The 27,748-nt window shown below is 37.3% G+C and overlaps 1 protein-coding gene across 2 annotated transcripts in view; it reads right to left on the bottom strand.

The window, feature by feature from the left end:
• Positions 1–5,700: 5,700 nt before the first annotated feature.
• SYNPO2 (synaptopodin 2) overlaps positions 5,701–27,748 on the bottom strand; it is a 211,567-nt gene continuing 189,519 nt past the window's right edge. For both annotated transcript variants that reach the window (XM_051966039.1, XM_051966040.1), the window contains one exon: positions 5,701–11,557. In XM_051966039.1, coding sequence (XP_051821999.1) covers positions 11,003–11,557 — 555 coding nt within the window. In that variant the 3' untranslated portion in view covers positions 5,701–11,002. The remainder of the gene's footprint in view (positions 11,558–27,748) is intronic.

Raw genomic sequence — 27,748 nt, forward strand, 5'->3', positions numbered from 1 at the left:
TAGTCTCCTATTTCCCATAGGTTCAATGTGCCAACATTCAAATCATTAATTTTTTTCCCACTTTCTAAGAATGTTACCCTTGAAAAAATTAAAGATGGACTATATATTTACTTTAGGTTCAGAAGAAGGATGGTTTAAACATGGTTCCAGTTCTTACTTAAACATGGCTGAGTGTACACACTCAGGGAAAAGTGCTTAAATACCCTATACCTTGTTTCTTTATCTGTAAAATGATATTTGTATTATCTATCAAGGAGGTTGAGAGAAATAAATGAGTTCTCATTTAAAAATTAATAATAATATCATTCTACATTATTTTGAGGTTTGTAAAGGGCTTTACATATATTCTCATTTGAAATTTACACTAGCTATGTGAAGTAGACAGTATTATTATCCTCCTTTTACAGATAGAAAAAAAATTAGGCTGAAACAGAAAATGACCTGCCTAGAGGCAGCAGGATTTCAATTCAGATCTCCTCAACTTGAGGTCCAGCATTTTAGACACAGTACCTGTTAGATGTCTGTTTTTTTTTTCTGTTTTCAAATAGAAAAAGAAAAAAAAAAGAGAAAAGGAAAGAAAACCTCAAAACTGTTCAATCCTCCTTCATTTCTATTTTTTTCTCATTGTTTTCTTGAACACTGCAGATCTTTTGTTCCACCAAATAATTTTTTTAAAAATCTAGTTCCATTGTTCATACCATTATTAGTATAAGCCCAGTTATGAGCACTGAATTAATCTTCAGTTATTTAAGTTATATTCTAGTTGTTACGGGCCTTTTTGTACTTTTCATTATACAGAAATTAAGTGTGCTATCACAGATTAACTCCCAGATATTTTATGCCTTTTGTAGATATGCTTAATCCTTCTCCTTCCATTCTTTTCTCTCGGATTTTTTTTTGGGGAGAGGGAACTTCCAAGAAGGAAAGTCTCTCCTTTGAAAAGTAGAAACAATACCAGCTTCAGAGTCAGTTCTATGTTTGACAACTGCCAGTGATAGTTACAAGTCACTGAACCTTGCTGAACCTCAGTTGCTTAATTTGTAAAATGGAGACAGTAATAATTATTAATAAAGAAGTATCTACCTCAGAGGGTTGTTGTGAGGAACAAATGTGATCAGGTATATAAAGTGCTTGCAAATCTCAAAGTGCTCTACAAACTTCCGCTGTTCTTATCATTACCTTTCAGGCAAGTCCATTCCATTTTTTTGAAAGCTCTAATTGATAGGGATTTTTCCTGACATCAAGCCAATATCTACCTCTTCCATTTCCACCCATTGCTTATATTTCTGCTCCCAGGGACCAAGCAGAAAAAGTCTCATCCCTCCTTCCCTAGGAGAGTTCTATAAATACATGAATGCTGTTCTCTTCTCCAGGCTAAAGTTGGATGAGTTTTATGCTCCAGTGTTTCTTCAGAGCCCAAGGAATCAGACTATCAACTTTTGTGTATGTTAGGACTTTCATCCAACCATGACATCTTGTATTCTTCTCTTTTTGAAGACTTATTTACTTAAGCAAATTAAGGAGTCTTTGGTTGGACAAACTATCTGGATTTCTAAATAACAATGAAATTATGTACATTGGCCTGGAAGTCATGAAAGCTGGCTTCCAAAGCTATTGTTGCCACTGTGAGGTTCTGGGCAAGTCAGTCACTGGCACTCATTTTCCTCATTAATAAAGTAAAAGGGTTGGACTAGATAATAACACACATTTGCATGAATTTTTAAATTTATAAATTTATGAGGGGCAGCATGGTGTCATAGATAGGGGATCAACTTTAGAGTCAGGATAGACCTGACTTCCATTCTTACTTCTCACTTCTAATAGTTGAGTGATCATGGACAAAGGATTAACCTGTCTGCATTTCAGCTTCCTTCTCTTTAAAATAAAGGGACTATACATCATCATCATTATCACTGTCATCATTTCTATCATCATCACCCTAATTGTATTAAAGACTCACATTTATCTAGTACTTAAGGATGTTCAAAGCTTGCAATCTTAGCAGAATGCAAACCCTTTAAAGGCAGGGACTTTGTTGTCCAGTGGACTAAGTAGATGTCTAATAAGTGGTGGATTGGCCACTTTCTTCAGGTCAGTTCAATTTTCTGATGTTTCCCTTCCCCCTCAAAATAAAGGAATTAGATATGTGGCATAAAGTAATTACAGCTAAATCCATAAAAGAAGGGGATGGAATCCCTGACTAGATAAAATTACTTCACTGAAATAAGTGAATTAATGGATTTAAATGAAGTGAATGAATTTACATGAATGAATTAAAATATCAACAATGATATGATGATGGTGATACTGGTAGTGGTGGTATATTCCTAGCCTAGCTTTACTCCATTTGGATGGATGACTTAAGTCCTAGCCTTGAGATATTCTAATGCCACATGTGCTTGACTCATCTTTTGTTTTTGGAGATATTTAACCAAAGAACCCCCAAAAGCTGAAAGTTGGTTTGGAGGTGGACTAGCCTAGGTCCACAATATCACAAAATAAATTCTCTTTTTCCTGTTTGGGTCCTATAGTAAGTGCCATTTCCAGACATTCTGTGGGCCTGGCACTAGTTCATCCTCAACAGGCTTCCTAGTTTACCTAGAGAAAAGGGAAGAGCCTGTTGGTCAAGATTTTTGGAACCTATGGATAGAAACATATTTTGATACATAAAAATGCAGTTAAGTTAATTTTGAGGGTTTAAGTTTACTTCTCTTCAAAACTCTACTAATTGTGAATAAAATGACAGACTCAGTAAGAGGTGGGAAGAACTGTGTTTCAATGCCCTCTCAGACATGTACTGGCTATGTGACTCCAAGGGCTAGTCATTTAACATCTCCTGATCCTAGTTTCCTCATTTATAAAATGAAAACATTGGTCCACATGACCTCCCAGGTACCTTCCAGCTTTAATCTCTCATCCTTTGACTTTTATTACCTGCCCAACAAGAAGTTCTGGCATTTCTGAAATGTGGGCCAACAGGAAAAAGTATAATCCCTGACTCTCAAAATGAAGCTAATGCTGACAGATAAGGGATTAATGTAAGGTTCCATAGAGCCTTGTAAGACTTAGGATATGTCATATTTTTCTATTGCAACAAAGGACATTACTCAGTTCAGGGGAAAAAAAAATATACTTAGCTGAACCTGTTTCAGCATACCTTAAAAATGGCCTCAGCATATGAATGATATTGATGCTAAATCTTCCAGAAGTGCCCACAGCAATATAATTCGACAGACCAATTTTAAAACCTGAGATGGGACTATGAACTGGAGATACAACATGTCATCCAGGGGGAGCACCCTTCCTCATATAGAAATTTAGCTTTGGGCAAGTTTAATCCTGGGGAAGTCTGACTTCTAAAAGAAGGGCTGAGACTTTTTTTTTTGCACCTTGTGGCTAGCTGAGAAAAATGGAGATGAGATTAAAGAGAGTTAAGCCCCAGATGTCACCTCTCTCTTTTATAGTCAAATTCCATGACTCCCTTCTACATTTCATCCTATTCTACCAGTCTCTTGAAGTCTGGTATTCAAACCCATCACTCATTTGAAACTGTTCTAGACAAGATATCAACAATCAATTGATTACCAATTCCCATGGCTTTGACTTAGTTTTTGACCTTATTGATCTTCCTACAGCTTGGGATCTTATTAATTACTCCTTTCTCTTAAACACTTTCTTCTCTATGGATTCCCATGCTGCTGCTCTCTCCTCACTAGCTTTCTATATATCTGACCACTTTTTTCTGTCTCCTTTGTTATCCAATGATAACTAAACTTGTTTTACCTATATGTCACAAACATAGATATGAGCGATGAGGGAAAGAGATGAGTATAGTTCAGGTTGTAAATCTTTGTGGTTGGAGGGGTGATGGTGACCTCATCATAAACATGGAAATTAGAAAGTAGGAATGGTTTGGGTACAGGAAATGAATCTTGTTTTGGCTTTGTTGAATCTCAATAATTTCTGAAGAACATTCAATTAGAGGTGTCCAATAGGCAACTGGAGATATAGGACTATAGTTCACAGGAGAGACAAGTGCTGGATAAATAGATATGGGAGTTATCTGGAAGAAGGGATAATTGAATCCATGGGAGCTGATATGGTCACCAAGAAAGAAAGTGTAGAAGAAATGGGTATATCACAAGGCTTTGTCTTAGGTCCTCTTCTCTCCATATACCCCTCACCATCTCTTGTCTAGACTATCACAGCATTCTCTTAATTGGACCCACTTACTCCAATTTCTTCCCTTTCCAATCTATACTCTACAAAATTGTCAGATTGATGTTTCTTAGTATGGTTCATGTTTTAGAAAACAGAATCCCCCACTTTCTACCAAACAGATTCATTGACTTCCTCTTATATCTAGGAAAACATATGAACTGTTCCTACATTTGGTATTTAAGGTCCCCCATAAGACCCTACTTTCCTTCACAAACAGTGCAGTTTAGCCAAACTGGACTGCCTGTTTTCCTCTATACATGAAAGTCCTTCTCTGCAAAGTCTGCCCTGCCTCCTCACTTCTTCATAAAATCCCAAACTTTCATAGAAGATCAACTCAAGTATTATAAATAAAAAAAACAATCTTTTCTCTCAAGGATTTCATAATATATAGACAGTTAGTAATCCAGTAGGTAAAGTGCCAGACCTGGAGTCAGGAAGATGCAGCTTCCTGAGTTCAAAATTGGCCCCATTCATTAATAGGCTGTATGACTCTGGGTCTTTACCCCTTTTCCCATAGTCTCCTTATCCGTAAAATGAGTTACAGATGGAAGGCACACCATTCCAGTATCTCTGCTTAAAAAAAAAAAACCAAAGGGGGTCACAAAGAATCAAACATGACTGAAAACAACCGAACAACAACAACAATATCTCACAATTTAAGGGTAATGGCAATCCTCCAAGTGATAGTGGAATGAAGGTGGCAAAGATAGTATGGATAGATGTTTCAGTCTCCACCTCCCATTTTGTTGAAAAAGAAGAAAAAAAAAATTACTACTCAGTGTGAGATGCTCAGCTTCCTTTTTATATTCATAAATATGATATAATTCAGCAAAACTTTGGGGTAAATATTGCAGTGCAAAAGGTTGCTGTCTGAAATGAAGTTATTTAAATATTCCTGGAATTTGACATCATGGAAAGTGGGAATGGAGTAAATAGAAAGGGCTTTGGAAGGGCTAGAAAATTCATATTGATTTTTTTTAGGACCAAATTAGATGGCAAATATGACATTTGGATTGTAGTTGCCAGTGCTCTGATTCTAGATTCAGACAGATGATCTAAGTTTAAATCCAAGATAGCTACTTTTTTAGTTTTATGATTTTGGTCATATTACTTTTCTCTGGGTTTCTATTTCTTCATTTGTAAAAGACAGGAGTAGAGTAGATGGCCCTTCTGTTGCTGTTGTTCAGTACAATCATACATGACTCTTCTTGAGTTTGGGATTTTCTTGGCAAAGATAGTGGAGTAGTTTATCATTTCCTTCTCCAGATCATTTTCTAGATGAGGAAACTGAGGCAAACAGGATGAAGTGACTTATTCGGGATTGCACAGCTAGTAAATTGCTGAGCCACATTTGAACTCAGGAAGAGGAATCTTCTTGACTCCAATCCCAAGTTCTATCCATTGCAGTGGCACTTAGCTACCCCTCTAAAGTCCCATTCAACCTTAAACACTATGATCTTAGATAAGGAAAAACAAGTCTTTTATTTAATTTTGGTAAGATAATTTTTATTAATGCAACTTTCATCATTGACATGCACCTTTCAAACCCAGTCATTGGTGATAAATCAACGTAAGTGGAAATCACAATTAGATTTAGCTAAGATTCAGACATTTAGATGGTAAGGAATCTCTTACAATGGAAACCAGTGATGAACATTGTTCAGAAACTAAACCTGAGCAGTGAGCCCTCACAACAAGCAAGCCTTTGCATAATTTCCTTTGCTTTAATTAGAGCTGAATCTGCAGCCACCTGATCCCATTTCATGCAATCTATCTGTGGGCAAGTTGGTATTTGTTCAGGCCATATATATCTATACCTTTGGAGGGGGGAAGTGTAGGTGCATGCTCTTCTGAAAGCTAAAACGTGCTTTGTGGATATAACTAAAAGATGCTTCTAAGGAATAAAGTTGTGTGGATTAGAAAGAGTGCGGAATTTATTTTCAGAGAAAGGGGATTCAAATGGGGATTCAAATCTCAGCTCTGCTGCTGACAGCCAGAGGATGTTGGCCAAGTCCCATTCCTTCCCTCTGATTCAGTTTCTTCACTTATAAAATGAGGAGGTTGCACTAGATGACCTTGCCGGCTTTTTCCAGCTTATAATCTGTGAACCTACGAATAGATTTGTACATTCATAAAACACACAAGGAAAGAAAAAGTTAAACATGTAATAATTCAATAGACTTCCCAGATAGCCACATGGGATTCAGTTTGGTGTTAAGTTGAAGATGGAAGAATAGCATCTCTAGAATTAAAACACAATGCTTCTGAATGAGTACCTGCCTTGCTTCTAGGAAGCTGCATTTTTCTCTAGCTCTGGGGAGGACCTGGAAGAAGCTAGTCCTACCACAAGAGGACACTGTCCTTACGAAGCCATAGGTCCCAGGGAAAGTATATTGGTTCAGTATGTCAGTTTCCACTTCTTTCCTAAGATCATTCTTCAACTTGTGGAAGTAGAAAGAGTACTAGACTCGATTCTGAAAACAATAGTTCAAATCCCAGCTCCACTATTTACTCTCTGGATGACCTTGTTAAATCATTTCTTTTCTCCAGGTGAACCTCAACTTCCTATGTAAAAGGAGTTTGTAGTAAATGATCCCCCTTCCAGGTCAAAAGTTAGGTTCCCACTCTGAACTTCAATTTTTCCCTCCCTCAAATCAGGGAGTTTCAGTATTTACCTCTTCCATTTCTCAAGCTTTAATTTAATAATTCTAATGGAACAATTAGGTAGAGTGAATTTCTTGCTCACCAAATAGATCTTTAGATCTCAAGAGGATCCAGAGCTGTTTACTTGAGCCATTTTCCATTTTGGAGTCATCTCTGTCAAGTATATATGACTTTCTATCAATGATAGAAAATTCATTTTTATTTTTTGCTTTTTTTCCCCCTGAGGCAATTGGGCTTAAGTGACTTGCCCAGAGTCACACAGGTAGGACCTGTTAAGTGTCTGAGGTCAGATTTGAACTCAGGTCCTCCTGACTTCAGGGCTGGTGCTCTATCCACTGTAGTACCTAGATGCCCCTAAAGTCTTCTTTTAACAGAAATCCAATGAGTGTGTCCATTCTCTCTGGTAAAGATGGAATTCTTTGCTTCTCAAGTATTGCTTTTTTCTTAAAGTTTGAAGACTGATAATCAGATAATTATTATTAATGATGTTAAACTAAGTTTGACAAAGAGAGCAGAATTCTGTAATGATACTTAAAAGTAAAATGTGCTCTCTCCCTCCAATAAAATGGTGGAGAATATGCGATATACAATCAGACTCTGATTATTTTTTTTTCTTTATAGCAAAGAAGGCTTTGGATGGAGGATAGTGTTAAAAGGAAGTAAACATCTGGAATTCATTCACTTCTCACTTCTACCTCTTGGAAACCTCAATAGCCTTCAAAGCACAATCCTTTGACTTCTCACCTGAATCCTTTTCTGATTCTTTCAGTTATCAGGACTCTGTTACTTTTGAAATAACTTTATTTTTCTTTGTCTTGACCTTGCATTTCCTGATCTAATCTATATATATGTAATTTCCCCCCATAGAATATAAGATGTTGGAAGATGGTGATTATTTTATTTATTCTCTTGTATACTCAATACCTGGCCTCAAGACTTGTCCATGGTAGACACTTTTTAAAAGGCTTGTTAAATTGAATTTTTAAAACATCAATAATGGGACTTTTGAGGCAGTGAGTGAATCTATTTCATTCTGGAAACTGAAAAAAATGAAACTTGATATTGTAAATGGTTGTGTCTTTCTCTAGCATACCACAGGAATAGTCATGGCTACTATAACTACTATCAGTGATTAAAGGACAAAAGTGGTAGCATTTATTTAGTAGCTAAGCAAAGCATGCAGGTTGGGGAGCAAAGTCTTTTTGGCTGAACTCTTAATATCCTCACACCAAACTGAGTCAGTGAACAGCTGAATGATATTGTGATAGTCATGATGAGTCCAGAGAAGGGTTGCCAGTGGGAGAAGGGCTGACAAATGGAGCTGGCAGTCACCATGCCAAGAATTTCTCAAGAATTCCCCATTATTATGCGTGTTTCTGTATTTGGTAGAATTTGTGCTATATCTTCTTTCTTCTCAGCAATTAACATCTCTTTAAAAACAACACTCACCATCATCCCCATTTGATCCCTGTATTTTTGGGTGATGATAGCAAAGATGTTGCCAATGTTACATTTCTGCAAGGCAAACATTAGGATTGGCTTTTCCTTTTCCCTTTAAAACTTACATTCAGTGAAAGAGACCAGTGAAAATGACATTTCTTAGAAGAAAAGTTCACTACAGTGGCTTAGCTTCCTAAGCACTTATGTATACCAAATAAAAACCCTTAATTTCTTATCATCTGAGTGTTTTTTAAATTCACAGTTAAAAAATTCAAACTGAGACACTGAGTCAGATTTGGACCTTGTTTTCTGCTACTCAAACTGACACCCGGGATCTCATCAGGGATTCTGAGCTCTGTCATTCTTCTTTAAGGATCTCTCCCAATGATGCCATTCATCTCTCACATTTAATGACTAATTCCAGAGTCACATTGATTACTTTATAATTTATGAACTAGAGCTTCAGTTTCTTGGTGTAGTAAAAAAAAAAAGTCAATGAATGCATTGGGAGTCAGGGATCCTGGAACAAATCTTTTCCTTCCACTGACTTTTTGGCCTTAAGAAAATAAGTTACTGTGCTTCTCTAGACCTCACTTTATGCCTGTGAAAAATAAGTGTTCAGATTAAATTACCTCTAAGATTCCTTCATTCTCAAAATTTCTGATCCTGTATCCTGTCCTTGCAAGCCCAGCCTATCTTGTTCTCTTTGATTTGCATCCCTAGTACTTCATGTAGTGTCTTGTGCAGAGTAAGCACTTAATAAATGTTCCATCAGTCTATCCATCTAGCTAGTTGTCTTTCTATTTATCATCTATTATCTGTGTCTATTAGTTATCAGTCTATAATCTTTCTACCATCTATCTATTTATCTATCATCTACCTGTCTACCATCTATCAATTTATCCAAGTTATTAGCTGTTAGGAGTTAGTTGATTGATTTGTGCTGGTTGATTTGTTGGCCAACAACTTTCTCTACATCTCAGTGACTAGCTACCACGGACAGTGACAATAGTTATAATTGGCTATTTTCCTAGCCCTGTTAAAATACATGACAACTCCCCTAGGATCTTTTCCTCTCCATCACATCAGCACTCACACCCTATAGCACATAACAAAAAACCTCCATTTCATAATTCTTTTGGATAAAGAGAAGAAAGCATGTCATGACATTCATGGCCTCATTAACCTTGAGATTGAAACATATCTATATCATGAATAAAAGACATGAATAACCCACCATATTTATTTTGCTAGAGTTGCTTTCATTCTTTAGACGCAGCATGGGGTAATGGCTAGAGTCAGCTTGGGTGATGAGAAGTCTTGAGTTCCAATCTACTCTCTGTCAGATGTAGACTGTGTGATCCTCCACAAATCACAACCTTTCATTGCCTCAGGCAGCTCTCTAAAACTATTAATTGCAAATAAATTTCCAACTTACTTGGTAAAGGGAATTGACTCCCTGAGAAGCCCTTTATATCAATGTAGTCAGTCCCTATCCTTATACCTATTTCATTCTTAGAAGGTTAAATATAAATTAATTAGAAATTATACAATTTGCAAATCTTTCCCTACTTCAGGTATATTATTCTATTGATTTCAAAAATAATTCTGGCATTCTTCTGGCATTCTTAGTGACCTTATCCAAAAATGTTCATTTCAATAGTCTCTTTCACAGACTGTCTGTAACTTCTACCAGTTTTTTAAAGAAAATTTAATTTAATTAAATATTAATCTATCAAAATATTTTTTACAAATCATCCCCAGGGAATTCCTTCATGTACAAACTACACTGATGTATTGCTTTTGAAAGCCTCTCCCAAATTAGATTCCTTGTTGTGGATCTCCAATAACAGATCTAGAAGTACCAGAATATTCCTTCCTTTCTTAACTCATGGTAGAACAAAGGTCAGATGGAAGACCCAGTCCTATTAAGGGACAAATCAATTCTCCGAGAGCCTCCACAACTGTGGATCATAACATCTGAAGGAGTTGCAAGGCAGCCTTTGCTGACACAGGTGTTGCAGACTGGGAATGAGATAAATTGGCAGCAGAGGGAAGAGGAGAGAGGTCAGACAATGCAACGGTCTTTCAGTCAGAGAGATCAGAAAATAGCAAATGCTTCTCGGTCTCCTTGTAGCATCCTCTCACAAGAGGAGATCCGTTCTGTAGGTCTGGGTTGGATCTCTAGCAGCCACTGTCAGGTAGCTCCTGTGTATTCCAACAGCTCCCATATATTCCAACATATGGCGCCTGAACACAGTCCTTTTCAATTCTCACAGAGATGAATTGCTAGCCCTGCTGGGAAATGTATTGGTGACATAAAGAAAATTAGACTGAGGACTCCAGAAACAAATCAGACAATTGCATTTTCTTCTTACAAATGGTATCTCTTTTCCTCCATCCCTTTCTTGAGTGAGTGGTAGGGAAGAGTAAGACCAAAAAAATAAACAAATTTCTCATAAAGAAGATTCTCAGAGCCATATGAGTCCAAATCTATTTCTTTTGTGGAGAATAAAATATTTTCACGTCCTACAGAATTGGTTGAAACAAGCAAATGTCTCTTGATTTGTTCCATGATTTAGCAATTAGAAGTGGTAGATGTAGTAAGCTATTAGAAAAGATAGATGTGGTAAGCACAGAATGGGAGGATTTCTTTACTCTGTAACCTGGAGAATTCTCAGGTCTCACGCTTCCATCCTCTTGGATGTGGATTGTAGTTCCCATCACTGAAGGAGAGGCCATACTCAGACTTGGTCTCCATGGTCATTCTTTCAAACCCAGTCCTAGAGGGCTTCCCATAGTAGGTGAAATATGGCAATGGGGCATCATACTGGCTGTTGGCATAAGATATTGCCCTGGTGTTTTTTGGCAGATTGGGGATGATGCCATTCTCCCTCCTGTAGAGTGGACCCAGGTTTGTTTTCTGAGCCTGGGGTGCATAGGAAATTCTTGGTTTCCAGTCCTCAAATGGCTCTGGAAAGCTTTTCCTATGGGCAGCAGAGACTACATTGGCCATGATGGATTCCTGGATGTTTCTGGGGCCAAAGGCATCATCCACAAGGCCAAAGGGTGACTTAGCAGCTGCTTCCCAAGGTGTGAGTCTCTTGTTGACTTTAGCAGGCTCACCGGCTGGTTTGCTAGGATTAATATAGGAAGGTTGGAACATCAAAGAACTGGGAGATGTGGTGGTTGCAACAGGTCTTCCAAAATGTGGTAAGGATTGTCCGCCATCCTAGAAATAGAAAAATTATTAATAAACTAGACAACATCAACTGTTGTCAAAAATAATCAGTGAGAAGGGCACCCCATAGATGAGGGGCTAATAGTTAATCCTACCCCCAATATACATGGTAGCCACTCCTCAGTACTCCAATCCTGGTGCTGTGACTTTAGATTTCCTTATCCTTCAGGCCCATTTCAGTATTTATACCAGCACATCATCTCTGTTCACTGTCTCATTAAAAACAGCATTGAAGGAGGAAGGGCAGTTTCAAGACTTTCTTCCAAAACTATTCCTATTCACATCTATATGTCATTGCCTGTTCCCCCCACACACCCTGGGGAAGTTAAATGGCATATCTCTTAAAAAGAACATCAATAGTCACATTTTAAAAATGCTCTAATAACAAATGATTAAAGAAATACAAATTAAAACAAGTCTGAGGTATCACCTCATAACTATCAGATAGGCTAATGTGACAGGAAAGGAAAGATAATAAATTCTGGAAGGGATGAGGAAAATCTGGGACACTAATGCACAGTTGGTGGAGTTGTAAAGTACTCTAATCATTCTGGACAACAATTAGAAACCATGCCTAATAGATTGTAAAACTGTGTATATACTTTAATCCACCAATACCACTACTGGGTCTGTTTCCTAAAGAGATCAAAGAAAGGAAAAACAACTTATATGTACAAAAATATTTGTAGCAATTCTTTTTGTGGTGGCAAAGAATTATTTTTTTTTAAAAAAGGAAGGGTACCCATCAATTGGGGAAAGGCTGAACTAGTTGTGGTCTTTGATTGTGATGGAATACTATTGTGTTATAAGAAATGATGAGCAGTATGGTTTCAGAAAAATCTAGGAAGATGTATATGAATGGATGCAAAGCGAAAAGAACTAGAAACAAAACATTGTGCACAGTAACATCAATATTACAACAATGACCAATTGTGAAAGGTTTAGCTACTCTGATTAGAATGATCCATAATTCCAAAGATCTACCTCCAGAGATAGAACTGATAAACTGTGAATGAAGACTAAAGCATGCTATTTTGCTTTCTGTTTTTTTTTTTTTTCCTTTTTTCTTTTGCAATATGGCTATCATGGAAGTTTTGTATGATGTCACATATATAATTGTTATAAAAGTGCTTACTTTCTTAAGAAGTAAGGTGAGAGGAGGGAAAGAAATGTTTTTTAAAATTTAAAATTTTACATGTAATTGGAATATATTTAATTAAATAAAAATATGTTTTCGAAAAAGGAACCAGCTTTGAGTTTGAAGTCAGAGGACCTGAATTCAAATCCCATCTCTGCCACTTGCTACCTATGCAATGTGATCATATCATACCAATGATGAAAGTTACTGAATTGTTTATAACTTTGCCCTAATAAACTACCAGGCCTATGCGCCAAAGAGATCAAAAAAAGAAGAAAAAGGCCATATGTACAAAATATCGATAGCAGTTCTGTTAGTGGTAGCACAGAAACTAAGAGGGTGAACATCAATTGGGGAAAGGCTGGATAAATTGTAGCATATGGATGCAATGTAATATTGGATATTAAGAAATTACAAAAGGAAAGCTTTCAAAGGAATCTGGAAAGACTTATTTGAGCTAATGCAGAACAAAGTGAGCAGAATTGAAAAAATAATTTCAGCAATAAACAATATTATAAAAATGAAAACCTTTGAATTTTGTAGGACTTAGAAATTTTGATGACGACAATGATCAGTTGTAATTTCAAAGGGTCTATGATGATTCATGCTATTTACTTCCAGATCTAGGGATTATGATCAAGATGCAGAATTGACATGACTACTGTAGGAATTTCCTTTTCTATGCATATTTTAATAAAAAGTTTTGTTTTTTCTTTTTTCTTTTAAATTGTTGGGGATAGGAGCAAGGAAGATAGGAAAGAGGGGGGAAATCTCCACTAATTAAAAAATAAAATGAAAAATAAAAATAATATCTAAAAGAGATAATCATACAAAATGGAAAAAATGATAAAAATGCTTAGTTGAACTCTGCTTGAGTCCTTTTTCTGCTCACCTTTCTAAGGATTTTAAATACTTGTTGATTGATTGGTTTTCTTTTATAGTTCCTGAAGTCTTATTCAATTGTTCTCATTTTCTTTCATGTCCCTGCTTGTTTCTTTCTTTAGCCTCTTAATTTCCTTATTGGCAAAGGTAAGAGTTTCCCCAAAGACAGCACCAGAGCTTGGAATTCTGGATCAAGAACTATTGTGAGGAGTAATCACACTGGAGTCAAACAATTAGAGAATCTGTGTCCTGAAAGACCAAAGACTTTACTCTTCAAGAATAGGTTTTGAAAAGAGCACAGATTTGTTCACAGCACATCCAAACCAAAATTAGCAATCACTATCACAACATCACTTTACACTGGTATAACCTTATATTTACAAAGCACTTTCACTGGAATACACACAAAAAAAAATGGGTCAGGAGTCAGAGGATTTGGGTTTGAATCACATATAAAATAAAAGCATCAGACTCAATGAACTCCAAGATTTTTTGTGGTTCTAAATGCATACACTAGGAGCACCTCTAGCTTCCCCTGTACTTAAAAAAAAAAAACCAACTTAATTTGGACCCAATACTTTTAATAACGATCATATTGATTTCACTTCTTCTTCTGACAATCCTGAAGTGATTATGCACAGAGCCAGCCAAGAAACTCCATTGTGCATAGAGAGCTGGGCTGGGAGTGGAAACTGGGAATTCAAATTCAATCTCAGAAATTTACTAGCTGTATGACCCTGGGCAAGTTACTTAACTTCTCTCTGCTTCAGTTTCTTCATTTGTAAAATGGGAATGATAATAACAGTAGTAGCTATCTTTTTGGGTTATCATAAAGAGCAAATGAAATTAAATTTGTTGAGAACTTTGCATGGTATCTGATATAGGGTAGATACTGAAGACTGAAAGTCACAGAATCAATCAAAAAAGCTTTCACTCTCAGAGTCCCTTCACCAATAAAAGTCTAGGCTTACATCCCAAAAAACTCAACCTCCAAATAAACAACTCATCAGTAATATTTCTGATATAGAACAATAATAATAACCAACATTTAGAAAACACATGAAGGGTAACAAACTGTTTTGTGGTTGATGCTATTAGCAACTGAATGAAATGGCAACCATCACCCTTATTTTATAAATAAAGGGAAAAAAGACTCAGAGATATCTGCAGTCACTCAATAAATGATTTCTGGGAGTGGAATTTGAACCTAAGTCTTCCTGACTCTGAGACCTACAGTCAGCTGCTTCTATAATGAATAAAACAAAGCAAAGAGATTTTACAGAATGAAGAAAGCATGGGGTGGCAGTGGCATAGAATTCAGAGTTTAGAGTCAATTTGGGTTTGAATCCTGGTCCTACCACTCACTCATTGTTCATGTAACTTAAGGTAAGTCATTTAACTCAGTTCTCAGTTTCCTTATCTGAGGACATCAGGGAGCCACTGAAGATTTTTGATAAGAACAGTGGCATGGTCAAACTTAATCTGGCTGTGGATTGGTTGACCAAGGCAAATTATTTGGGAAATCGTATGAGGGATGAATTGTAAAAGAAAAACCTGAAAGTAGGGAGAACAGTTAGGAAACTACTACAATAGTTCAGGGTGGAGATAATGAGGGCTAGAGTTGGTTAGTTTTAAGTGAGGAGACAAGAGGATGGATTCAAGAAATATTGTGAAGATGAAATCTATAAGAATTGACAATTAATTGAATATGGAGGGGAAGAGTGAGAGACAGAGGACAGTTAAAAATGACTGGCAGAATCTGATTCTGGGTGACTGGTTATGGTCCTTGCAAACCAAATGGGAGAGCTTGGAAAAGAACTACCTAGTTACTATGATCCATAGAGCTCTAAATCCATGATTTGATGAGAAAAAAAAAAAAACTCCTATCTTTTCTTTTTCATATTTCTTTGATTCTAAGGAGTTCCCCCCAGTCTTCACATTATATATTTGCTTCTGTTGCAGAAGCAGTGTGATACCATAGAATACACTTAGTATCTGAAGTCAGAAAACTTGGGCTCAAATTCTAGTTCTACCATTTACTGTCTGTGTGATTTTGGACAAGTCATTTCACATCTCTGGTTCTCAGTTTTCTCATGTGTAAAAATGAGCAGGTTGGACTCCATGGCCTCTGAGGTCCAAGGCATATGTCCTAAGATTCTGGCTGGTCTCTGTATCTGGAAATGTCCAATGATATTAAATATTACACTTAGAATCCAGATGTGGTCCAAAGGACTGGAGACAAATAAAGCTTCTGTTTTAGGTTTTGCATAGAGAACCATATAATAGTGTCTTTCAGCCAAGAGGGATCCAAGTCTATCATTATTTCCACTCCACATATTTTTCTCAGTTTATTTTAGGCCACAAAAGTTTATTTAAATCTCCAAGAGTTATATGTTAATATTAGTATTTCAATATTGTCAGAGACAGATAATATTTCAGGACACAGAGAAACTTCCCTTATCTCCTGGTTCCTTCCTTGCTGCCCGCAGACATGTTCTGGGCTCCCCCAGATTTCATCCTCAAGAAATCTTCAGTTGATTCTACCACCTCCTCAGATTCATCTCCTCCCTTTTATGGCCAAAGTCATATTGTTTTATTTACTTCCTCATCTTCCACCCAATTCTCAATCTCTTGTTCTTTGACTTCTGTTCCCTCTACTCAACTAAAGCCCATTCATCCAAGGATAGCAAATAATATTACTACTGATATAGCCAAGAGCCCCTTTTCCATCTTCATCTTCTTCATCTTCTCTGCAAATTTTGACATTGTTTATTATGCCGTGATCCTGGGTATTTTCTCCTCCTTTAACTTTTGTGAAAAGTCTCTCTTCTGGTTCTTTCATATGTATCTTAACATTCCTTAATTTCATCTTTCTGTGATCCTTCTTCTGCCCCTAATCATGGTTATCTCTCAAGTCCCTGTCTTAGACCTACTTCTGTTTCTGTACTCATTCCTTGCAATCTCATTAATTTCCATAGGTTCAATTATTATCTCCAGGCAGATGACTCCTTAGTCTAGCTATCTAGCCCCAGCCTCTATCTTTAGCTTTAGTTTCATAACACCAACTGACAGCTGGACATATCATCTTGAGGCTTCCATCTCTATTATGCCCAAAGCAAAAGTTATCATCTTCTTCCATAAACACTATCCTCCTCTATGCTCTTCCATTTTGGCTGCAGGGACTATGACATTTCTAGTCACCCAGACTCAAATTCTGTGTCATTTTTAAATTTCCTGTCTTTCATCTTCACCCCTACCCCATATTCATCCAATTGCCAGTTTTTTACTGATTTCACTTCCACAATATTTCTTGCATCCGTCCCCTTGTGTCCTCATCCAGGACTGCCTGTCTAGCCCTAGATCTCACCATCTCTACCCTGGTCTATTATGGTAGCCTCCTAACTATCCTCCCTATTTTCAGACTCTCCATTTTCCAATTCATTCCCTATATAGTTTCCCAAATCATCTACCATATACTTCACTGATCAAAAATCTTTAGCATCTCCTTGTTGCTTAGGAATAGAAATCAAATTCCTCAGATGGGTATTTAAAATCTTTCAATCTAATGCCAATCTGTCTCTGGCTTTTTTTTCAGAATGAACCCCGACACTCAGTCCCTGCTGTAGCCAAACCTCTAACTCATTATTCCTATGTAATTCTCCATTCCCATCTCCATGCTTGTATGGACTATTTGGAACATATTCTCTCCTCAATTCCAGTCTCTCCACCTCTAGGAATCCTTCATGGGTCATCTCAGCTGTTACTTCCACCATGAAGCTTTCCCTGATTCTCCCTCTTCCCCCACCTCAGTGATTGATGTTCTTTCTCTTTTCCTTCAGATTTGTTGTATGGCTCTTATTTGCATTCATGTCATGTCTTAGCAATGTGAATTTTTTGAGGGAAGGGGCCACTTCATTTCTGAGGCAGGTAGGTATTCAAAGGAGAGATCAACGGACAAAAGGAATCATTTAATTAATAGACCTGTGGCTTTGGGAAAGTCAGTGAACCTCTCTCAGCCTCAGTTTGCTTATCTATAAACTGGGTATAACAATAGTACCAACCTCACAATCTTATTGTGAGGATCACGAGATAATATATGTAAAGTGCTTTGGAAACCTTAAAGCATGTTATACATTTTAGCTATTATTAGTATTTTCATAGTAAAGCACTTTGAAAACTTTAAAGCTAAATGTTAGCTTTAAATAATTAATATTTTTGTCTTTGTTTTGAATATAAAAGATGCTTATTAAGTATTTGTTATATTGAATTCAATGAATGATGCTATGTACCAGAAAGTAAATAGATGGCACAGTGGGTAGAGTGTCAGCTCGGGAGTTAGGAAGATTTATCTAGCTGACTTCAAATCTGGCCTCAAATGCTTACTAGTCATGCGACCCTGGACAAGTTACTTAATCCTGTTTTTCCTCAGTTTCCTCATCTGTAAAATGATACGGAGAAGGAAATAGCATTATTTTTTAAGAAATACCCGAAAGGGGTTATAGAGAGTTAGATGCAACTGAAAGGACAGAATAACAACAATAGCAAAATGTGTCAGGCAAGATGTTAAGCATTGGAAACATTTATGTTTCCTTGTATTTACAACTATTGGAAATACTGGTACTACCTTGTATTTACAAGAAATGAGATAATCCCTGACCTCAACAAATTTACACTTTAATGGGAGACTTAACATGCTTGGATTGAATTATTATGTCACCTTCAAATGAAATAATTGTCAACACTTTATCTAAGTTCTAATTAGCATGATAAAATTTTTTTCAGAGATTTCAAATCATTGCAAAATAGTATTGTTGCCATCTATTGATTCATTTTGTCTTCGCGAGTGTTGCCTATACATACTTATATAGTGGAAAAATATGCATACTTCATATTCTTTTCCAGAAATAAGAAGAAAATGACCTATCCCTTAATGAGCTATCCCTGAGCTTGTGGAAAAAAAGCAAGGAGCTTGGCTTGAGGGGCAGCCACAGCTGGTAGATGACCTGTGGTGTTGGAATGCCATAGGGGGAACACTGAGTCTCTCTATATTTAAAGCCAGTCATTACTAAAGTGTGATGAGCTCAGCCTTGGCTTCCAAATCCCCTTAAACGTATCACTTGTCCAATTCCAGGAAACAATGTGAAGGTTTCCCCATGGCTGGAGCCTCCTGTCATGCTATTTACTTCTCCCAGAGGGCTAAGCTCCTTGGAGTCATTTCCTGACCTTGAGACATGCTTGACCATAGAGAACTGGTCACAGGAAATGACTGTCATGTTTCATGAGCTCAGAGGATCTAGAGTTGGAAGGGACATGAGAAATCACCTTATTCTACCTGCTCAATTGAGGGATGAGAAAAGTGAGATTCAGAGAGGTTATGGGAGGTGGCCAAGGTGGTATATGGGATATCTAGATTTCAGATCTAGGGCTTTAGTCTCCAACTGCAGTGATTTTTCAGTCCTACCACACTGGTTCCCATATGACTAGTCTATTTTTTCAGCAAAGTTCTATAGCAGACTACATTTGTTCCTTCTCCACTAAACGACAGCATTTTCATGGATATTCCCCCCAAACTTTTGCTTCATCCATTGCTTCCCCTCAAATCTGTGACTATTTTTTCATGAGACTTTTGAGAAGGAACTAGGAAAAATATGGAGTAAAAGAGCTTTTCAGTTTTAAAAATAAAGTAATCAGAGCTCAAGAAAGCAATACCAAAAATGTCTTTCTGGCCATTCAAATTTTCCTCATTCTGTAATTTACATTTGGAGGTAGGCATTTGGTCAGGACAGGTGACTAGGTGGAACAGTGGCTAGAGCACTGAACATGGAGTCAGGAAGACTTGAGGCCAAATCAGCCTCAGAAACTTACTACCTATGAGACCCTGGGTAAATCACATAAAACTTTTTCTTTCTCATGTAGAAAATGAGCTAGAGAAGAAAATGGCAAACTACTCTAATATCTTTGCCAAGAAAATCTCAAGTGGGTCATGATCAAAAAACAATTGAACAACCACAACAAAATTTGATCAGTATGTATGTGGAATGTTGCATTGTTCAGTTCTTGCCATCCAAGATGAGACTGGTAATGTTTAATATGGAAACAAAAACACCAAGATTAAGGGGGAAATAACTCTATTGTGATGAAAGGCTATCACAAAGTGGTTCTGTTTGTTCTGAGGAGGCAACCCTGGGTCAGTAGATAAATATTCTGGAAAGGCAGAGTTCTAGAAGGAGAGAATTCTAGAATCTCAGAATTCTGAGGGACATCAGAGGTCTCCCATGCTGAGGTCAGAATTCTCTCTACAACATTAACAAGAAAAGGGTCATGCAGCTTTCAATGAAGATGCCCCATTCCACTTTGGGACAGCTATAACTGATGGGATGTGTGTGTATATGTGTGTGTGTTTGTACATGTTTATATATGTGTGCATATGTATACATGATTTGTATATGTACATATTTAATATACACACATAAATATACAAATATATGTGTATGTGATAGCTTGAATTTTTAGCATGTTTAGCTTGCATCTCCCAACCTATTTCTACTTCACTTTGCTCCTAGTTTTTCTTTCTGGAGTCAGGGAGAAAAAACCTAATTTGGCTTCCAGATGTCAGCTTAAAGACAATACCTGAAGACTTCAGAGTACTCTCTTTTCCAGGCTAAAAAGTGTAACTGACATTTCTCTTCTAGAACTAAGAACAACACACCTTCAGAAAGGGACTGACCATTGACTGGTTACTCTAATAATTTTATAATTGGTGGGAAATGACAAAATCCTCCAAATTAAAATGACATTGAATCTGCTTAGAGTTTCCCAGATCTCTGACAACAGTAGCTCGATGATCTCATCTGCAAATGACTTCAGCACCCTGGGATGGAGTCCATCCAAGCCTGGTGACAAGAGCTCAGTGAGAGTTACTGGCATTCTCTCACTAGCTCCTCATTTATCTTGGGTCCTATTCCTGGTAAACTACTTTTTGTATGTGAGTTCTATATTCTCCATCCAGTTGGAGTATTTTTCTTCTCAGAAGAGAAGAAATGAGAATAAAGAGGCAAAACACAAACAAACAAACCAAAAAACTTCCTAACCACCAAAGTGTCCCACAAAAGGCATGGGATCCATGAATATTTCTTCAAGTGGATTGTTATCTAATCCAACCCCTCATTTAACAATTGAAGAAATGAGCTTTAGAGGAGTGAAGTCACTTAACCAAGGTCATGGGGCATTATAGATTGAGTCCAGATTCCAACCTAACTCCTAATGAGATACTGTGTCTTCTGCACCAGGTTGCCTCTTTAGAAATTCAGTAATCACTTAACAGGGATGGTGTTGACAAGACTAATCATTCCCTGGATGGGAGCTAAGACTCCTTCTAATTCTCAGATGTTATGATTGGTTGTCAAGCAGCTGCGTATAGTGAGAGATGCTGAATCTCTTGTCCTTCCTATCATATTTTCTCATTAAGAGATCAAGCATTTTAGCTTTAGGTAGAGGAGGTTACAGTACTGTTGTTGCAGCTGTTTCCATGGGGACATTCTATATTAGGGGAGGGTGTCTTACCTTACATCTCATTCCTTTACTATTAGCTATTCCAGATATGGGAAACTTTTTTTTATGGGAGTTCTGGACTGTTCTGTGTAAGAACTTTGCACAAAACACAATCTGGGGAGTATCTTTTTTTTTGTTATTTGTAGCCTTGTAGAAGAGAGATGAACCAAACACTACATTATCCAAGTAACATCAACATCTTAATCAAAAGTGCAGCGCTGAAATAAGTGAGGCCCAGAGGGGTATAGCCCTCAATCCATCTTCTATTTAACTTAGACCAAAAACCAATTTTTCTGGAGGTGCCTAAATACTCCAAATCCTTCTATGGTGTCTTCTCAAGAATAATGATTCATAATAAAAAAATTCCACTGTAGTCGGCATGATAGGATCATAGATTTAGAACAATTTGGGACCTTAGACTTTCATCTGGTCCAATTTCTTCAGAGGGAAACTGAGACCCAAAAAGATAAAAGCGAATTGTCCAAAGTACTGTTCATTGTAGAGGTAACTGCAATTTTGAGGCAACTCAGTGGTTCAGTGAGTGGATAGAGCACTGAGCCCGGAATCAGGAAGACCTGAGTTCAAATTCAATTTCACTTACTAGTTGTGTGATTGTGGGCAAGCCATTTAAACTCTGTCTCAATTTCTTCAACTGTAAAATAAAGATTATAATGGGATCTATTTCTAAAAATTATTGTAAAAATGGAATATTTGCAAAGTGCATAGTACAATGCCTGGCATATAGTAGGTGCTCAATAAATGTTTGTTTCCTTTTTTCTTTCCTTCTTGGAGGCTATTCCTGTTTAACAAAAACTCAGCTTAGTCTAATTTAGCTTTCTACTGAAAAGGTATTAGATTTAGAACCAGAATAAATCTTTGTTCAAAACCAGCCTCTGATATTTCAATCTATGGGGTCATGAACAAACTATTCTTTTTTCTTACCTATAAAATGGGTATAATGATACCCGTAATCCCTATCTCTTAATGGGGCATCAAGAGTGGAGTAATACAAATATAGAATTTTTAATTATTTCTAAGTCAATAAACATTTATTAAGTGCTTACTATGTGCCAGGCACTAGGCTAAGGACTGGGGATACAAAGTAATACTGGGGGGGGGGGGGAACAGTCCCTGTCCTTAAGAAACTCACACTAAATGAAATAAAAATCTGAGGGCCAGAGAGGTTAAATAAGTTATTCAAAGTCACACAGTAAATGGCAGAGTGAAATATCCAACATCTACCTCCATGCCTTTGCAAAAGTCCACCCCAAGACAAGAATTCAGATCTCTCCTCATTGCTGTCTCTTAGAATCCTATCTGATGTTGAGGTTCAGCTTCCTTCATTAAAGCCTTTCCTGATCTTCCCACTTGTTACTGTTCTCTTCCTCTTCAAATGATCTTATGTGGACTTTTGCTGTGAAGAGTCATTTCCTTAGAAATTCTAAGAGCTAGCAGAGAGAAATAAGTAGATAAACAGATAGATAAGTACTTAGATAGACATAGAGAAGTAGACATAAATACATAGATAGAAAAGAAGAGAAGTAGATAGATAAATATATAAAGATATATGTGGGCATGTGTATGTATTTGCATATATATGTATATGATGGGGAGGGGATTGACTTGTAATTTGTATAATTGACTTGTATAAGAAATCTTATAGAGAAAACTCTCCACCAGTGTAAACTAAGAGCTCTTCTGTAACTTAACAAACTTAGAGAATCATTTGGAGGCCCTGAGAGATTGACCATCTTGATCTTAGGAGCCCAGCAAAGACAAGACATGATACTGGGTATTTCACCAATGCTGACCCCTCCAAGGCTGATCCTTTTACACTTGTTGAACTGAATAAAATTGTATCTTTCTGATCTAATTCCAGGATCAGCGAGTTTACCTTTTGAATTTCGATGGATTTTGATTATAGCAGAAAGAGTTTAGGCTAGACTCAAGGAAGCACAAGGTAGAGGAAAGTGTTCTAATAACATGGAGTGGGAAAGAGAGGGCCTAGCCTTGGGATTTATTGTTTATCTTTTGTTCTCAAAGAGACCCATGATATTAGGGAAGTGATGCTATAACATATAAGAGATTGGACTTAAATGAGAGAGGGCCGTGCAAAGTCACCTGCTTCACTTTCTCCTCCAAAGCCATCTGGCTCTAGTAGTCAGATATAGATCAGGATAATTGGAGATTACCTTTATGAAATGGGAGACCTTGAACTTTTTAAGCTAAGGTCAGACCTCATATATGAGGAAATTCTCTCAACTGAGGTATCTTCCCTCAATTAAAAGTCTTAGGAAGATATTTACAGCACTAAGAGGTCTGTAATTTCCCCAAGACCACTCAGCTAGTACGTGTCAGACTTGAACCCAAGTATTTTTAGCTTAGAGGTCATTTCTCTATTTCCCATATTGGACTCAAGAGACCTGTGCTATTATCTCATTTCTGATACTTATGAATTCAAGTAGCTTTTGAGCTTTTTGAGCCTCAGTTTCTCCATCACAGATTGTGGTGAGGAAGTACCATGGAAACCTCAAAGGGTCACTGTTATTTTCCAGGTAAGAATTTACTGACAGAAGTCACTAGTCTACAACTGATGAAGCTTTCCTCTTGTAATGTCTCTGAAGAGAACTAATTATTCTCCTAGAATATTTTCCATGTACTTTCAGTGTATTCTTGCTGACCTCTCAAGATTTTCTTTAATCAGGAGTTCTTACAAATAAAACCTCTGAAGTCCAAACACTCCATTTCAATCAGTTTGAGGATTGCAATGGGGATGTTATTGTGTAAAGGGTATTTGCTGCCATCTTCTGGCCATTCTGCAGAGGCTTGGACCAAAAATCATTCCTTCCCCCAGCCAGGGCAAGCTGGGGAGGAATCATGGGCCCATAGGAGCACAGATTCAGAGCAGAAAGAAATCTTAACAGCCAAGATCATTTGGAAACAAGTAAAATTGATAAAACTGGCTGAGTCTGGATGAGCTGGCCTGCCAAGCTAGATACAGTCTTACACAGGACCAAAGCTGACTAATGGGCTTATGGGTTTAAGATGTTATGAAGACACAGCTTGGCTAAAAACAAGGAAACTTCTCTCATCTCTTAATGATCTAAAGGGTAAGAGGAAACATTTAAAGATCAAAGAAAGAGTTCAAAAAAAGCTCCACACATTTTACCTCCTTGGCCAATCCCTTTCCTTCTTCTGAGCCTCAGTTTACTCTAGGGTTAGAATTGGAAGGGATCTCAGAAGCCAACCATTACATTCCTTCATTTTATAAAGGAGGAAAATGAGACATCCAAAAAAAAAAAAAATAAAGTAACTTGACCAACATTTCACAGGTAATAAGAATCAGAAGAGAGGGCAAACTCCACTTTCTGGGCTCTCTTCCATTGCCCCACACTCATTTTTGGTAGGATAGTAAGAGCTTAGCAGTGTTTTGAAACCTCATGAGAGTCAATTGTAAATTGGCAAAATGCTACAAATAAAGGTTTGGTTGATTTTTTTTCTTGATTCCTAGACTTAAGGAGGGGGCAGCTAGGTGGCACAGTGGAGAGAGCATCAGGCCTAGAGTCAGAAAAACTCTTGTTCCTGAGTTCAAATCTGGCTTCAGACCATTACTAGCTATGTCACCCTGAGCAAGACCTCAATTTCTCATCTGCAAAATGGAGAAAGAAGTGGAAAGCTACTCCAATATCTTTGCCAAGAAAACCACAAATGGAGTCACAAAGACTCATACAGGATTGAACAAAAACAAAAGACTTAAGGAAGTGATGGAGAAAATGTTAATAATGCAGATTAAACTGAAAAGTATACCTTCTAGGACTGGTTGTTAAACATTTACCAGCAGCCCCTAGGGGTGGAGGGGGGAAGGCTCAATGATATCTAGGTTCCATTTAGCTCTAGATGAATAACACTAGCCATGACATGGAATTGATATCTAATTGATATCTAATAATACAGAGACAGAATCAAGATGGCGGAGTCAAGGCAAGAACTTGCCCCATCTCTCCCCCAAACTGCTCCAAATTCCTTTAAACAATGACTCTAAACAAATTCTAGAACATCAGAATGCCCCAAAAGACAGAGAATATTTTCCAACCAAAGGCAACTTAGAAGGTCAGCAGAAAAGGTCTATAATACTAAGCTGGGAGTCCAGCATGTAGTCCCAATGCAGGCTATGCCAGAACAACCCTGGCTTTGGTCCTAGCTTTGATGCCAGTATCAACAAGGCAAGATCTCTGAATCAGTAGTAGTATTGGTGGCTTCTGAACTTCTCAGCCCCCGAAGAGGATTTAGAAAGTCAGTGCAGAAGGGCTGTGCTAGGGAAGTGGGAGTCAGGCATGCACTGCCAGTGCAGACTCACACTAGTCCTAGCCCTGATGTCAGCAAAGAAGGATTCTTATTTTCACCCAGTAGATCTTATAGCCACAGTGAGGTGGGACACTCCTAACAATTACAGGGCAGAAAAGAGATCTTAGAAGGATATCTGAAAACAAAATATTTGTACAAAATATCTGAAGCTTGAGACAGTGCACCTTCCACCCTGGAAATAGAGCCCCATTTTAACAAAGAGTTAAAAGTTGAGTAATAGGCTTGGAAAATGAGCAGACAACAAAAAATGCTTCTGACCATAGAAAGTTATTATGGGGACAAGAAAGATCAAAACACACACTAAGAAGATAACACAGTCAAAGCTCCTACATTCAAAGCCTCCAAGAAAAAATAAGAATTAGGCTCAGGCCATGGAAAAACTCAAAAGGGATTTTGAAAATCAAGTAAGAGAGATAGAAGGAAAATTAGGGAAAGAACTAAGAATGCTGCAAAAGGAAATACAAAAAGCTAGTAAGGAGAAGAATGCCTTTTAAAAATTTGGCCAATTGGGAAAGGAGATATAAAAGTTAATTGAGGAAAATAATTCCTTAAAAATTAGAATTGACCTAATAGAAAGTAATGAATTTATGAAAAATCAAGATACAATAAAGCAAAATCAAAAAATAGAAAATCATGATCAAAAAAGGAGCTTGGACATCATTTTTCAAGAAATTATCAAGAAACACTGTCCTGATATTCTAGAACCAGAGGGTAAAATAGGAACTGAAGAATTTGCCAATCACCTACTAAAACAGAACCCCGAATGAAAACTATCAGGAATATTATATCCAAATTGCAGAACTCCCAGGTCAAGGAGAAAATATTGCAAGCATCCAGAAAGAAATAATTCAAGTATAGTGGAGTCACAGTCAGACTAATACAAGATTTAGCAGCTTTTATACTAAAGGTCGAAAGCTTGGAGTATGATATTCTGGAGAACAATGGAGCTAGGAAAGCAACCAAGAATCACCTACCCAGAAAAACTGAGTTTAAATCCTTCAGAGTAAAATGTAAATATTCAATGAAATAGAGGATTTTCAAACATTTATGATGAAAAGACTAAAAATGAATGGAAAATTTGATTTCAAATACAGGACTCAGAAGGAACATAAGGCGGTAATCAGGAAAGTGAAGTGATAAAGGACTTAATAAAATATCTAATAACGCAAAATCCTAAAGCATTTCAGCACCGAATGTTAATATGGGAAGAAGGGGTAGCATTACCTGATAGACAACCAATTGCATCCAGAATCTCAACTTTTCCAGGGTTCTCATGGAATATGTTATTTGCCTAGCACCTAAACACATCCACTTGGTCATTGAACCTTTGCTGAAAGACCTTAGGTGAGAGGGAGCCTCTCCTGCTCTTGAGGTAATCCATTCCTCTTTAGGAAAGCTTAATTTGGGAAAATTTTATCCTTCTATCAAGACCAAATCTTCCTCTCTTGCAGCTCCTGGCCATTTTTCATTGTTCTGCCCTCTGGATTCAAAGCTTCCCATTCCTTCAGCTGAGCTTTTTATGACAAGATGTCAAGGCTCTTTGGTATCCTAGTCACTATCCCTCAGGTGATGGTCTGTCTACTTATTAGTATCCTTTCTGAGATGTGGTATCAAGAAATGGATAGAATGCTTGATTTGTTGTTTGACCAGCAGAGAGCAAGTAAAAATGAGCTATGACCTCACATATTCTGTTTAGACTGTCTCTACAAATACTTTCTGTGATCATATTGGCCTATTGAAGCTACTATTGGCTCATAGTGTTCAGGGAGTCATAGGATCAGCATCATAGATTGAGAGCTAGAAGGCATGACAGAGTCTGGGCCACTCATTTTACAAATAAGGAAAAGGCTCAGAAAAATTAAGTGATTTGCTCAAGGTTACACAGCTAACAAGGTCTGAAGCAGGATCTATATCAGGTCTTCCTAGTTACAGGTCCATTGATCTTTTACCTACATCAAACTACCCTATCATTTGTCAGTGAATTGCCCTCTGGAAAACCTGTGTTCAAATCCTACCTCAGAAATTCACTAGCTGTGTGATCCTGCATAGGTCATTTAACCTGTCTCAGTATCAGTTTTCCTCATCTACAAAATAAGGTTATTATGTTTATAACTTTGAAGTGCTCTAGGAAGTTCATTGGATGAAGTACTAGGCATGGAGTCAGGAAATCTCATCTTTCTGAGTTCAAGAGACACTAGCTATGTCTCCCTACACAAGTCACTTAATCCTGTTTGCTTGTTTCCTCA

Source organism: Antechinus flavipes, chromosome 6 (genome assembly GCF_016432865.1).
Source record: "Antechinus flavipes isolate AdamAnt ecotype Samford, QLD, Australia chromosome 6, AdamAnt_v2, whole genome shotgun sequence".
Classification (NCBI taxonomy): Eukaryota; Metazoa; Chordata; class Mammalia; order Dasyuromorphia; family Dasyuridae; genus Antechinus; species Antechinus flavipes.